General features: G+C 33.0%; 1 protein-coding gene across 3 annotated transcripts in view; it reads right to left on the bottom strand.

The window, feature by feature from the left end:
* LOC149959101 (protein king tubby 1-like) overlaps positions 1-16722 on the bottom strand; it is a 140796-nt gene that overhangs the window by 16653 nt on the left and 107421 nt on the right. For all 3 annotated transcript variants that reach the window (XM_090166427.1, XM_090166425.1, XM_090166428.1), the window contains one exon: positions 15887-16003. In XM_090166427.1, coding sequence (XP_090022553.1) covers positions 15887-16003 — 117 coding nt within the window. The remainder of the gene's footprint in view (positions 1-15886; positions 16004-16722) is intronic.

The raw sequence follows: 16722 nt of genomic DNA, 5'->3' as shown, positions 1-16722 counted from the left end.
AATATTGAAATATTAATATTAAAAATATTGAAATATTAATATTAAAAATATTGAAATATTAATATTAAAAATATTGAATTATTAATATTAAAAATATTGAAATATTAATATTAAAAATATTGAATTATTAATATTAAAAATATTGAAATATTAATATTAAAAATATTGAAATATTAATATTAAAAATATTGAAATATTAATATTAAAAATATTGAAATATTAATATTAAAAATATTGCAATATTAATATTAAAAATATTGAAATATTAATATTAAAAATATTGCAATATTAATTTTAAAAATATTGAAATATTAATATTAAAAATATTGAAATAAATATTAATTTTAAAAATATTGAAATAAATAATCATAGAAATATTGAAATAAATAATAGTAGAAATATTGAAATAAACATTAATATTAGAAATATTGAAATAAACATTAATATTAGAAATATTGAAATATATATTAATATTTAAAATATTGAAATATATGTTAATATTATAAATATTGAAATAAGTACAAATATAAATTTAAAATATTTACCTAAAAGCATTACACTCCCAGATGTTCAAATAATCGATAATGGGGCAGTGAGATTTCACTATGATGCAACGAAGCAATTATAATAAAACTTGCATCGCAAAAGCAATATTTATTCGAGCACGAGGCATTACTTAAGACCGTCTCATTTTATGTTCGATGTTCCCCTTTGAAAATATCCCGCGCCACAGTTTCCTGGTTTCGGATACGCACTACGATCGAGCAGGCATTTACATTTTATGCAAATTCGGAGTCGCTACAGCGAAATAAATAGATCGCGCTTTACAATTGTTAGCGTAATGGCTGGCTTTACATCGACTGGTTCGGCAATGTTGGGACAGATGGAGCTGCGAAATTAATCTTAAAGAGCTTCTCGGTAATCTAGAAACTGTCGTCTTCCAAATAGTATAGTGGTTCGGCATCGTTTCGAGAGATGGCTCTAGAGCGGAATAGGCGAAACTATAAATTCCCGGGGGGGCTGAAAATATGGTAGTCACGTGACTTTGTGGAGAACTGTAGCGCCATCTATCCTAAGAAATACGAACTATTATTCATTTTATTTTGCTAATGGTGGTTTAAATTTTGATCGATTCGTCTAAATTATCTATTTATTATTATTATTTAAAACATTTTGAAATAGAAAAGTGTAAGTTAATTAACGGTCTGCAGTATCTGGAAGGAATAATTTTTTCTTTAACGTCACACGGCCAACTATGTACACGAGTTACCGAATCGAAGTTGACTGTGAAAAGGTAGTCACGTGATTTTGTTTTCCCATTTTAACAAGTTGGTTAAGACCAAATTTACTTTATAGTATCGCCTATTGACGTGAGCTATGACAATATAGCATTTATGCGTGAACGCGCTCGCTAAAACGGCGAAGGGCACCAAGTAATGAGGCATGCCGTATAGCTATGAGAAAGGTTACAATGATCGATTCCCAGTGCCATCATTATTAAGGCGTTAGGTCTATATTTGAAACAATACGCGCTCGCGAACTATTTGTTGTCGTTTATCGCTTCAGCCGCCGCATCGCGCCAAATGCCAGCTAGAGCTATTAGAGCAGCCGAGAGACAATGTTCGTCGCGCCAACGGGGGATCTCATCATTGGATTCGAACTACTTCATCGTAATCCGGTCGACTTTGGAAATTCCGAGAGAAATTGGATTTCCCAATAGCAGCGGCAAAGTCCCGGTTGGGAAATTAAGCGGAGTGCAATTATTTGCGCATCGCGAGACAAACGCTAATTGCCAAGGCTCCCAGAAAACCTTCCTAGTTCGCTATACACTCGCCCAGTAGTAGGGCTTTGTCAGTTGCCGTCAAGTTTGTAATTATTAAGATATTATTCTACTCCGGATGACGTAATCGTCAACTATGATTTCCACTTCATTGATGTTCTTTAAATTAGCTTCTCTCAAATATAAGTATTCGGTAAAATTTTTAAATAACATACACGTATATTTTATAAACAGAACGTGAATATAGATATAATTGGGTAATTATAGATATTAAAGTAGTACCATAATAACCATAAGTATGTCAATTAGTAATAAATTAATTTTCAGAGCTATTGCTCAATTTATGCTTAGCGTCTATACAGGGTGTCCACTAAAAAATGAACCAGGGCGAATATCTTAAAAACAGTTTTAGGTACGAATTTGAAATTTTTAGGTCGCATAGAGTGTGTAGGGGGAAACCTACTTTGAAAATTTCGATGACCTTGAACCATGTATTTAATGTAACTATCTCGATAACCTTAAGTGTTAGAAAGTTGGTTACAATTCAAGGTCATACTAAAATTATCTCGAGGACCATTAGGTTTAGAGCAAATATTCCAATAAGAAGGTTGTTCTTCGTCACATTACCATTAACTTTCTAATTGGCATTTTTGCTCTAAGCCTAATGGTTCTAGAGATAATTTTATTACGACCTTGAAGATATGGTTCAAGGTAATACAATTTTCCGATTATTAAAATCTCCCACCATGATGCGATTGTCTAACAAATTTAGATAATGTAACACAACTAGTTTGGGAGATATTAGCTCTTACTTGCAATTTTACGACCTTTTTGATTTTGGTAAATTTTTCTCGAGTTCCTATTGGTCGAATCCAATTGGGTCCACGCTACTTAGACCTAAAACGTGACGGGGAACACTTTTCTAATTGGAACCCACTTTCTAATACTTACGGTTCTCGAGATATATTTTGGATGACCTTGAAGACGATGGTTCAAGGTCATCGAAATTTTCAAAGGTTTCCCCCTACATACTCAATGCGACCTAAAAATTTCAAATTCATACCTATTTAAAACTACTTTGAAGATATTCGTCCTGGTCCATATTTTAGTGGACACCCTGTATATACCTTAGGCAAAATATACAACTACCAAGGACGATATTATACTACTTCAATTCGTGTGCCGGTCGGAGTTGGATCTTGGTGTAAGTGTCGGTGCCGAAAAAAGGGTTCGGTCATACTTATTGTTATTATGTTACTTATGGTAGTACAAAGAATATATTTATTGATACAATGGCTTTGTTGATTCGATTTTGAGCATTGTTTAAATTCCCCATCATGTTCTAAGAGTAAGCTCCTTCCCCCTGAACAAAATCAGAAACGATACTGACTAGACTTACTTCGGCGTTACCTTAAACCTATCATAAGGTCCCCATAAGCAAATGTCTCGGCCAAATTTTTGACGATCACATATCCGTTATTAAGAGGCATGTATTCAAAATATGCACCTCCTAGTGGCTACGTCCTTAACTATGCATTTCTTAAATAAATTTAGCGAAATGCATTAAAAATGCGCACAAATTAAGCCTTGCGCGAACGTTTTTAAGCTTAGAACCACGCGAGACAAATCTCCGACGCAAAGCCCTTTGCACCGTAGCCAAGGCTTATTCGCAATTTTATCGCTTTGAAACTTAGAATTAACACTTATTTTTGCAAAATGATTTATCAGAACCTAAAACCGTTTATTCCCATTCGACCGAAAGAATTTTAAAATGTAGCCCAATTGGCGGGGTGATTTGGTATTTTATTTATAAGGTATGTACTATCGAAGATCCTTGTTTAGGTTAGGTTAGGTTAGGTTAGGTTATTTTAGGTTAGGTTAGGTTAGGTTAGAGTTGGTTAAGTTTACTATTTCAGTTTTGGTTCAGTTACCTTTCTTGACTAGGTGAAAATAAAAATATAATTCATGCTCATTCCATTTTATTTTCAAATAAATGCATAGTACAAAGATATTAAAATGGCATAGCTAAATAAATACCCTCCTTTATTAGCTATCCGCTCCATTGCAAACGACTTCAGTAACTAAATTGAAAACATAGCAAAAGAAAATTTATATAGCAGCGTTCGGTCGAATGGGACACATAAAAACTGCACGTTTCGGCGGAATTCGGTCGAATGGGACACCTCAAAAACCGCCTTCGGTCGAATGGGACTAAAGCCCTAAAACTGGCTATTAGAAATAAGAATTGTGTACCTGCAGATACTTATTTTTCAAATTAGAGATTTAGACGCGTTTTGTGTGGCATTTATCAACCCGAGCGGGGCTGCTCTACCAAGTAAGATCATATTTTAGACGTAGACATCTTGAAAAAGAAGATGTCGCTACTGCTCTATCGTCGTACGTTCATTTTCTTATCTTAAGGACAACGCCGTTACCATGGGCCCCTATGGTAGACCTTTACTTATGCGGACCTTATGACAGGCTTATGGTGTTACTTATTTCTAGCTTTTAATGTGATGAAAATTATATTTCTTTTAAGGCTGTAGAAGTATAAGAATGATACGAAACAAAATGGTACGGGTTCTACGCGGTCTTAGATATAACTGGCTCATTTCTACTTTAAATTAGTTGGAAGTAATAGAAATGACTTGTTAAACGTCTTTGTCAAACATTAAACAAGAATAATGAAGCAAAAATGGTTCATTCAGTAAAATTTAATCACTTAAAGAGCTCTTCCTACCGCCGGTTTTAATGTTTTAACTCAGAAGGGAACATTCATATATTTGATAATGATAAAACACAGAAGGATTTCAAGGGAACATTCATATATTTGATAATGATAAAACACAGAAGGATTTCAAGGGAACATTCATATATTTGATAATGATAAAACACAGAAGGATTTCAAGGGAATATTCAGATATTTGATATGATAAAACACAGAAGGATTTCAAGGGAACATTCATATATTTGATAATGATATACACAGAAGGATTTCAAGGGAACATTCAGATATTTGATAATGATAAAACACAGAAGGATTTCAAGGGAACATTCAGAAATTTGATAATGATAAAACACAGAAGGATTTCAAGGGAACATTCAGATATTTGATAATGATAAAACATAGAACGATTTCAAGGGAACATTCAGAAATTTGATAATGATAAAACACAGAAGGATTTCAAGGGAACATTCATATAGTGATCGGAATTGTTTATTCATTATCCACAAAATTTCCGATTTATTTAACAAAAGTTGGTAAAAAGAATATAATTAACTTATTTAATTATGTTTTTTACGAAACCAAGCATTTATTTGAATTAAAATGATATTTATTTAAAAAATTGTTTGTTTTGTTTAAATAATAGGCTTATCCACTTTCGATTATTTAAACATTTTACAATTATTATTCAAATATTGGTTATTTAAATAAATATTATTTAAATATCGCCGAACTTATTTTATCCATGGATAAAAGTTAATCGAACGCCGACCTCTACATTCATATATTTGATAATGATAAAACACACTGGTTTTTCTTTAAAATTTTCGAGTGTTAATATAGTCAAGACGATAAGAAAGATATATATCTTACGTTAGAAGAAACGTCGAACGCAACAGGTGCTCTTCCTTCCATTTGTAGAAAATCGATAATGAGTCTGCCGTCGCGCACCGAACGCTTCCCAGAAACGGAATAAGCTTGTCATCGGACACGAAGATTTCGTCGTCCCTTCCGCGAAGATGGGAAGGAAATCTGACAAGTTCTTTTTGAACGGTTTGGCGAAGACAGTTAAAAACGATGAGGCGAGGCGTCGAACCGACAATACCGTTTCTCTAATTCGAGTTTCCCGATTTGACTCGGAGGATGTTGGAGTCTCTAAAAAAACCACGAAGAAGTGACGCGACTACAGACTTTATTGATCGAAGAACTGCGACTGCTGAAAGCGATTCCTCTTATTCCCGGGACCACCTTTTACCGGAGCAAATACACAGTGCCGGTTCTCCGGGACCTCGCTGTTGTCATAGAAACTTGGAACGCGTCTGTTACGAATAAATTGCTGACCATCTAAGTACCCGTACTCAGTCTCTCTCATCCTGTCAGGAAGAATTAAGTATTCAATTCCCCCATTCCCGGGATTACAAGCGGCTATATTCTCTTTACGATTAGTTTTCACGGAGAGAGTATATTTATGAACAGAAATGTCTTAATATAATTTTATCGTTTTATCTTAAACGCGAAGAAATCAAACTTAACTAATAAATTAAGATTTATCCGAAACAATTTTTTTCTTACGATTCTTATGAAAATTGTGGAAAAAATTGATCTCAAAATTATATCCAAAATAGGACCAATCCTAAATCGACTTTGATTGAAAATTGTAATCTGAAATATGTTTGTTATATTTGATACAATTCCAATGTTTCAAAATTAAGGTTTAAACCAATTTGATAACAATTAGTTGATTCAAAGATTATTGGATTCAAAGTGGACGTGCCTTGAAGTTGGATCCAAATTTGGGATTGGATCAAGTCAGTTGCTTATCACTTAAAAATTGGTGTAGGCAGTACAAGGCATCGATGCCCAATCAGAGTGGTCTGATTTCACTCAAGTCTTCCAACTTTTGATTTAAATAACATATTATACTTAAATTTTTTATTGATGATGTATTAACGTATGTTCTCTAGCAATGTCAATTCAGAGCAAATTTAACTTTTTATTAGTAATTAAATTTAATAAACATTAATTTAAATTGTAGGTTAATATTATTAACGAATTTATCGAGAAAAACACGCATAAAACCTTAATCAATAAAAATCTTATTGAAATCAAATAAATCATTTTTTTTAATTCAGAAACTCTTCAACTCTGTGCCAAATAAATATTTGTTTTAGTTTGTTCTACTTCTTTAAATTGAAGACTCATTTGCAAAAATCCTAACAGCGCTATTTGCTATTTTCCCCCAAGGTTTCCCATTGTAATTTAGACGACGCGCATCAAAACAAAGTTTTTAATATTTCTTAAAGCTTGACTAAAAACAAATTGAGTGGATCCAAAATTCAATTTTCTTTCCCACGAAATTTATTTATGCAAAATTTATCGATTTTTCCTTCTTTCCACTAACATTATTATTTTGAAAGTTCAGTAGTTTCTTTCATCCGCCAGCAGAGTGTATTAATTTCTACTTAGGGAGAGTGGCTATGTTAAAACGTTCCGCATCATGGTCGAATTTCCACTTGGCACGTCAGAAGGGGAGGCATTCGCTTCAATCGCGTCGGAAGACGGCAGTTTTAGGGAACCAATCATCAATATGATATTGCGCCAACAACGATTTAATCGCTTTGATATCGATTTAATCGCTTTAATAACGATTTAATCATATATATTAAACTTATTATTTACCATGGTGAATATTAGTAGAAATTATGTTTAATTCAGAGAAAACGGCATGGTATTAGAAGATAAAACTTATTTTATACAAGACGTTTCGAGCCGAGGCTCTTCTTCAGTCGTTCGTTAGTTTTAATTTGATTTAAAATTTTACCACGCGCCATATTCAAGTTCTAATATCACGCGAGCAGAAGGTCAGCGTGTGAAAAAATAAACAAAAGTTTTACTGATTTTAACAATTTACGTGTGTAATAGAATCAATGTAACCGATAAATCCAAAGTATATGTAAGTCAGTGTGAATTATTAAAATATAAATATAAAATAAAATAAAATTTTAAATCACAATATTACCCCAATTAGTTACTTCTTGACATCCTTTATCTAAATTTAAATTACCTAGTTTACGAATATACAATCCTTCATAGAATTTTCTTTTGTACCAATTGGTTTCCCGTTTTAAAATTTTGTAATCATCCCATTTAATAGAGTGGTTTAACGTAGACCAAATATGTTTTGAAATTCCGTTATTCATATCGCCCTTAGCCACGCAGGATTTATGTTCACGTATCCTGTCTAAAATGGAACGTTTTGTTTCACCAATATACGTTTTTCCACATGAGCAAGGGATTTCATAAATAACGCCACGAATGGCGGAATCTTCTATTTTAGGTTTTAAATGAGAAATTTGATTTTTTAGTATATTAGTGGTTTTTGATACTAAGTTTATTTTATAATTTTTCAAAATACGTTTAAGTTTCTCTGTGGTTTTAGGTATATAGGGTAAAACTAAAACCTCCTCTTTAGGTTTACTTTTCATATCAGAAGGCATGCTGATTAAGTTTCTGTCAAATATGGTTTCTATAAGTGTTTTTGGATAATCTGATTCAATTAACTGATTTTTAATTTTTAATTTATCCGCAATTGGGTTATCAGATATGGATTCAATATGGTGTTTTAAACCTTTTACGACTGATGTTTTTACATGGTTGGGGTGGTTTGAATTAAAGTTTAAAAAGGTTTTTGAATGAGTAGGCTTTTGGAATAATGAAAAGGTTAGTTTACCATTAACATTTTTAATAAATAGGTCTAAAAAAGGAATTTCGTGGTTAACTTCTAGTTCAAGAGTGAAGTGAATAGAGTTATGTAAATTATTTAAATCATTGTGAAAAGTCGTTAATGAATCCAAGTCTCCCTTCCATACAAAAAATATATCATCCATAAAACGAAGCCAGCAAGCCAAATGATTTTTGTCCATGTCCGACCCAAAAATGGTATCCTCTAGATTTTCCACGAAGAGATTTGCTATAACCGGTGATAATGGATTCCCCATTGCTAGGCCGTCTTTTTGTTTATAAATTTGGGAATTAAAGTCAAAATAAGTACTATTTAAACATAATTCCGAAAGCTTAAGAATTGTATTGATTTTAAGAGGAGATCTTTGTAATAAATTAGGGTCATTTCTCAATTTAGATTCCAATAATTTAAGGGCTTCATTTATAGGGATACTACCATACATATCGGTTATATCAAAACTCCCTAAGACGTCATTCTGGGATAAGACAGGGCAATGGGATTTTAGTTTTTTAATACAATCTTCAGAGTTTTTTAAACAAGAAATATTGTTTCCAATTGAAGGGGAAATTATATTACATAAAATTTTTCCCGTGTTGTACGTTGGGTTTCCATATGAAGCTACTATAGTTCGTAGTGGGTTATTCGGCTTATGAATTTTGGGTTTTCCATAAATATGAGGGGTCTGAACATTGTCATTATAGAATCTAAATCTCTCCTTTTCCGTAATTTCTTTTGATTTCACCGCTTGATTTATAATAATCCTAAGTTTCCTATCAATGTCCTGAGTACAGTCATTTTTTAGCTTTAAGTAATTGTTCTTATCTAAAGACTCAGCCATCTTGTGAACATAATCAAGTCTATCCATAACAACTACTTTTTTACCCTTATCCGCTTCTAAAACAATAATGTCCTTATTTTCTTTAAAGAATTTGAGAGCTGTTCTTTCAATTTTGTTTAGATTTGATGGAGTTAAGTTTTTCACTTGTTTCTCGTGTTTGAACGAATTTTTGATTAGACTCCTTATTTCCTGTTTATCTTGATCGGATTGTTTTGAAGTGCGTAAGAAATTTTCAGTTGTAGCATAGATATCATTGATATTGGGATAATATATACGATTATATACATGATCAGAGACATGTATCATCATTTTATCGGACTCGTCATGTTGGCAATACTTTGGCAAGAGTATCGAATCAACTAACCTTCTTGAGTAAATGTAAGTCATGGAATTTGATACCTAATGGATTACGAATTAGATCATCCTATACACCCACGTCGGGTGGGAATGTAAGAATTCAACGCGACACTTATACTCTGGAGAGTAGCATCCTTCATGATAGTATTCTAGCCCTAAGACGAAAGAAAGCGGACCTTCAAAAAGAATTTAAATTTCTCTCTAACCGCCTCTCCAACACCCTTGATTCTCAGATTTTATCAATTTTACTTGACGTTATCTCACGTTCTAACTCTAAAGAGTTCCAAGAAGCTAAATCTAAACATATCCGAAAATTCAACGAACTATGCCTCAGACACGCTACAAGTAATCCGAAATCGAGACATCACATTGATCATCCATCTAACCCTTCTATAATCACCAACCTTTCTAATCGACAATTGACAACCGGCGAAACTTCGCTACTAGAAAAGGGTCTTAACTTCAAACCAACACAAACCAATCCCAATATCAATGATATCTATGCTACAACTGAAAATTTCTTACGCACTTCAAAACAATCCGATCAAGATAAACAGGAAATAAGGAGTCTAATCAAAAATTCGTTCAAACACGAGAAACAAGTGAAAAACTTAACTCCATCAAATCTAAACAAAATTGAAAGAACAGCTCTCAAATTCTTTAAAGAAAATAAGGACATTATTGTTTTAGAAGCGGATAAGGGTAAAAAAGTAGTTGTTATGGATAGACTTGATTATGTTCACAAGATGGCTGAGTCTTTAGATAAGAACAATTACTTAAAGCTAAAAAATGACTGTACTCAGGACATTGATAGGAAACTTAGGATTATTATAAATCAAGCGGTGAAATCAAAAGAAATTACGGAAAAGGAGAGATTTAGATTCTATAATGACAATGTTCAGACCCCTCATATTTATGGAAAACCCAAAATTCATAAGCCGAATAACCCACTACGAACTATAGTAGCTTCATATGGAAACCCAACGTACAACACGGGAAAAATTTTATGTAATATAATTTCCCCTTTAATTGGAAACAATATTTCTTGTTTAAAAAACTCTGAAGATTGTATTAAAAAACTAAAATCCCATTGCCCTGTCTTATCCCAGAATGACGTCTTAGGGAGTTTTGATATAACCGATATGTATGGTAGTATCCCTATAAATGAAGCCCTTAAATTATTGGAATCTAAATTGAGAAATGACCCTAATTTATTACAAAGATCTCCTCTTAAAATCAATACAATTCTTAAGCTTTCGGAATTATGTTTAAATAGTACTTATTTTGACTTTAATTCCCAAATTTATAAACAAAAAGACGGCCTAGCAATGGGGAATCCATTATCACCGGTTATAGCAAATCTCTTCGTGGAAAATCTAGAGGATACCATTTTTGGGTCGGACATGGACAAAAATCATTTGGCTTGCTGGCTTCGTTTTATGGATGATATATTTTTTGTATGGAAGGGAGACTTGGATTCATTAACGACTTTTCACAATGATTTAAATAATTTACATAACTCTATTCACTTCACTCTTGAACTAGAAGTTAACCACGAAATTCCTTTTTTAGACCTATTTATTAAAAATGTTAATGGTAAACTAACCTTTTCATTATTCCAAAAGCCTACTCATTCAAAAACCTTTTTAAACTTTAATTCAAACCACCCCAACCATGTAAAAACATCAGTCGTAAAAGGTTTAAAACACCATATTGAATCCATATCTGATAACCCAATTGCGGATAAATTAAAAATTAAAAATCAGTTAATTGAATCAGATTATCCAAAAACACTTATAGAAACCATATTTGACAGAAACTTAATCAGCATGCCTTCTGATATGAAAAGTAAACCTAAAGAGGAGGTTTTAGTTTTACCCTATATACCTAAAACCACAGAGAAACTTAAACGTATTTTGAAAAATTATAAAATAAACTTAGTATCAAAAACCACTAATATACTAAAAAATCAAATTTCTCATTTAAAACCTAAAATAGAAGATTCCGCCATTCGAGGCGTTATTTATGAAATCCCTTGCTCATGTGGAAAAACGTATATTGGTGAAACAAAACGTTCCATTTTAGACAGGATACGTGAACATAAATCCTGCGTGGCTAAGGGCGATATGAATAACGGAATTTCAAAACATATTTGGTCTACGTTAAACCACTCTATTAAATGGGATGATTACAAAATTTTAAAATGGGAAACCAATTGGTACAAAAGAAAATTCTATGAAGGATTGTATATTCGTAAACTAGGTAATTTAAATTTAGATAAAGGATGTCAAGAAGTAACTAATTGGGGTAATATTGTGATTTAAAATTTTATTTTATTTTATATTTATATTTTAATAATTCACACTGACTTACATATACTTTGGATTTATCGGTTACATTGATTCTATTACACACGTAAATTGTTAAAATCAGTAAAACTTTTGTTTATTTTTTAACACGCTGACCTTCTGCTCGCGTGATATTAGAACTTGAATATGGCGCGTGGTAAAATTTTAAATCAAATTAAAACTAACGAACGACTGAAGAAGAGCCTCGGCTCGAAACGTCTTGTATAAAATAAGTTTTATCTTCTAATACCATGCCGTTTTCTCTGAATTAAACATAATTTCTACTAACGATTTAATCACTTCAACAACGATTAAATCGCTTTAATCACTTCAACAACGATTAAATCGCTTTAATCACTTCAACGATTAAATCGCTTTAATCACTTCAACGATAAAATCGCTTTAATCACTTCAACGATAAAATCGCTTTAATCACTTCAACAACGATTTAATCGCTTTAATAAAGATTTAATCGCTGCAATAAAGATTTAATCGCTGCAATAAAGATTTAATCGCTTTAATCACTTCAACAACGATTAAATCGCTTTAATCACTTCAACGATTAAATCGCTTTAATCACTTCAACGATAAAATCGCTTTAATCACTTCAACGATAAAATCGCTTTAATCACTTCAACAACGATTTAATCGCTTTAATAAAGATTTAATCGCTGCAATAAAGATTTAATCGCTTCAATAACGATTTAATCGCTTCAATAACGATTTAATCGCTTCAATAACGATTTAATCGCCTCAATAACGATTTAATCGCCTCAATAACGATTTAATCGCCTCAATAACGATTTAATCGCCTCAATAACGATTTAATCACCTCAATAACGATGTAATCACCTCAATAACGATGTAATCACCTCAATAACGATGTAATCACCTCAATAACGATTTAATCGCTTTAATAACGATTTAATAACTTCAACAACGATTTAATCGCTTTAATAACGATTTAATCGCTTTAATAACGATTGAATCGCTTTAATAACGATTTAATCACTTCAACAACGATTTAATCACTTCAACAACGATTTAATCACTTCAACAACGATTTAATCGCTTTAATAACCATTTAATCGCTTTAATAACGATTTAATCGCTTTAATAACGATTGAATCGCTTTAATAACGATTTAATCACTTCAACAACGATTTAATCGCTTTAATAACGATTTAATCACTTCAACAACGATTTAATCACTTCAACAACGATTTAATCGCTTTAATAACGATTTAATGGCTTTAATAACGATTTAATCGCTTTAATAACGATTGAATCGCTTTAATAACGATTTAATCACTTCAACAACGATTTAATCGCTTTAATAACGATTTAATCACTTCAACAACGATTTAATCGCTTTAATAACGATTTAATCACTTCAATAACGATTTAATCACTTCAATAACGATTTAATCACTTCAACAACGATTTCATCGCTTTAATACCGATTTAATCGCTTCAACAACGATCTAATAGCTTCAATAACGATCTAATCGCTTCAATAACGATCTAATCGCTTCAATAACGATTTTATCACTTCAATAACGATTTCATCGCTTCGACAACGATTTAATCGCGTCAATAGCCAAAATAGTTTAGCTTGTGTTTGAAAATAATTTGAAAAAAATATTGCAATGATCTACGATTTAAAAGTTTTTCAAATGATTGAAATTGCGTTCGAATACGTTATTAAATACTGGGTTTGTTTTGTTTTTAAATTCGATGAAATGCATTTTGAGCTTTTGCGTAAAGATTCGATCGATTCGAATTCGAGTAAATGATCTTAATGACGCATTTTAGAGAACCTAAAATCAATATATAATTGATGGCTTTTAAAATTCGTTTATCGCGTGAGAAAGACCACAACACTTGATCCAGAACTGTATTGTGATACTGCCGCTTCGAGACGAGCTCGGAATATCAACATCGTGCTTGGAAGAACCTACACTTACATCTTTATGTTCGCTCAAATGTGTACCCTCAAAATGGATCGATTTGCGCCTGTAAAACCCAAACCCGCCAGGCACCGATGTGTAACGAGAAGTATCGAGCCTAGATCAAGGCTGAGGCTTCCGCTCTGCAACTTAACTTTACGATGGGCTACGGCACATTGTCTCGGGGCTAAGATGGTAAACACCCCCCCCCCCCCCCGGTTTGGGCTTTCAACTAGATCATTTAATAAAGCGTACTCCATATAGCATTTTTCATCGACAGGGGGCAGTAGGTGAAAAGCCCTTGACATAAGGGTAACTTCGACCCGGTTTTTAAGCATAAACTGAACTGAACTACTACGTATTTCGTGACGAATGAGCTACCTAAAAACAAGTTCAGCAAGCGTAGCTTATTTTATGGAAATGCCTATTGTGGAGCTAATTGTTTCGGAGTTTCGGTAGCAAGTGGGTAAACGCGATTGAATACGCGCGAGGCAGTGATATCTCATCTAGGGTACGAGATATATATTATCTTGGATTCCGCTGAACAATGTTTTCAACTCTCCACTAATGGACTATAATGGATACATGGACAATTCGGTGTTACTGAATTTCTTTAGCAAGAGCGAAAAGTCTTCTAATTAATAATTCAATTCAATCTTCGTTTATTTCCTATAAAATAACATGTTATAAACACTTTTTACAATTTTACGGGTTTAATAATAATAATAATAATAATTATGAATGAATGAATGAATGAATTAATTAATTAATTAATTAATTAATTTTAATAATGAATGAATAATAATAATAATACTAATAATAAGAGTTGCCTAAGGTGGTGCATGATTATTATTATTTGTATTATCCATCTGTCGGGGAAAATAGGAGTAACAGCGACTGCGAAAGTGCGAAGGTATCACAAGGAGCCGCCATGTTTATAAAACAGTAGACGCTAATACTGTTTTTAAACATGGCCGCTCCTTATGGTACTCCCACATGCGCCAAGTGCGACGCATTTTCTAGACGAAACGTCCCTGTATTAATTGGTTCAAGGCTTATGGAACCGACACTATTTTATTAAAGAGAAAAACATCCTTAAAGGGAGTAGAACCCTCCTTGTTTGGTAGGGTGCGCCATAGCTTCTCTCTTTCTCGCTCATGGCGCTAGTCTAGAACGATAGTAGAAATACCCAACTCTCCTATTAGAGGAACCGTGCCCACCCTGAAGACGTTTTCTCACTTGAAACCTTTATTGATTCATATTCAGTGTTTATTTTTTAAATGCACTCTTAATTAACATATAAACAACAGTATCCGATCTATAAATAATTATTTTCATTATAGTTTAGAGATTTATTCAAATATAATATTTTAGTAATGAGTCACGTGGTTTTAGATTCACGAAATATGAGAAATTAAAGCACTACCAAAGCGGGGATACTTTAAGTGGGATTCCTCAAAAACCACTGTATGTCACACTACGTAAAACACGTGATTTCAAAAATGAGGGGAGGGAATTATGTATTGCCCCAAATTCCTGAAAAGGTTATACTCCCCTTAAGCTCCTGGTTAAATGAAAAGATGCAAAGTTTTTATTCAAAATTTAAAATCCTCCAATTTCCTTTCCTTACTTGATTTTTTTTTAAATTAAAATCCCACACGCAACATAGGCGAATGCCCGACCCTGAATGAAAGAAACATGCCCTGACATTGGCACGCCCTTAAACTGAAACGGACACGCTAATAGGCGAATGATTCTCATTTTACGTGACTGCTAGGTACCAAGAATGTTTTTATTTATATTTAGGGAGAATGACCTTTACAAATCGACTCAACTTACAATTTTTAGTCATTCTTGAATATACTGAAAATGCGTAACTTTTATTTCGAACTAAATGTTCATAACACCGACCATAAAACATTATGTAGCCATTTCATCAAAGTTGACTAATTTACATTTGGAAAATTCAACTACATCCTTACCAATTAGCTTTCTACAACTTAATTTAATTTTCGCGTCTGTTTTAAAAAGGCCTTTGTTGAAGGGAAAATTAATCAAGCTTGTCAGAAAAAGACTTCGTACCTCTGATTAAATTTTGAACCCCTTATTCCAACGCGAAAATGCTAATAGTTGAATTTCGGACTTACCAACATCCTCGCCCAAAATGGAGTCTTTCGATACGTTGTTGTTTGTGAGGATCGTGCTGGAGATAATTGAATCTGGGTTGCTGGAGTTCATGGTAAACTGCATTGGTCCATCATAACCTACAAGGGAATTGCAACGTTACAGCTACGAAATGTAATAGCTCATTTCACAATCAATTAAACGTTGGTTGATAAGTAGATTAAAGTTCCTATTTAGCCTCGTTTACACTGAAAACACAATATTTCAGCTTCCATAAGTAACATATTAACAATAAGTATGATACTTCCTTTTGTTTTTATGGTAAATCCCTGACGGAACCCTTTTTTCACCACTGATATTTTAGCGAAGCACCGACTTGGACTTTCACTCAAACTGAGTAGCGTCTTATCGTCCTTGCTAGAAGTTTATTTCGCCTTAGGCATATTTAGACACTAGGGGGCTCTGTGCTGAGAACTAGACCTTGATTGTGTAATCTACGAGCAACAACCACAGCACCCCACACAAGGAGAACGCAACCCATCAAAAGTTGAGCATTTTCTTGTGTAAATTTTTCATTGGCTAGACGCTTTATCGCCTGCTGCCGTCGGAAGGGGAAAATTCGGAAATTATCTTCCCCCTTTCCGTAAAACGTTCAGCGTAAAGGTTCGTCCAATAAAATTTGTACCCAACACTGCGTTACCGTGTTTAAAGGCTAGCTGCGTTCTCCTTGTGTTTGTTGCTCCTAAGTGTAATAAATCTAAAAATCAGCTCGATACTAATTTTCGCTAATTGACATACTTATTGTTATTATGTTACTTATGTAGCTACTTTTACCTAGTAGTGTATATGACTAGCAGGT

This window comes from Leiobunum rupestre, chromosome 2, assembly GCF_980474605.1.
Source record: "Leiobunum rupestre chromosome 2, qqLeiRupe1.1.hap1, whole genome shotgun sequence".
Lineage (NCBI taxonomy): Eukaryota > Metazoa > Arthropoda > Arachnida > Opiliones > Sclerosomatidae > Leiobunum > Leiobunum rupestre.
This window is presented reverse-complemented; position numbering and strand designations above follow the sequence as displayed.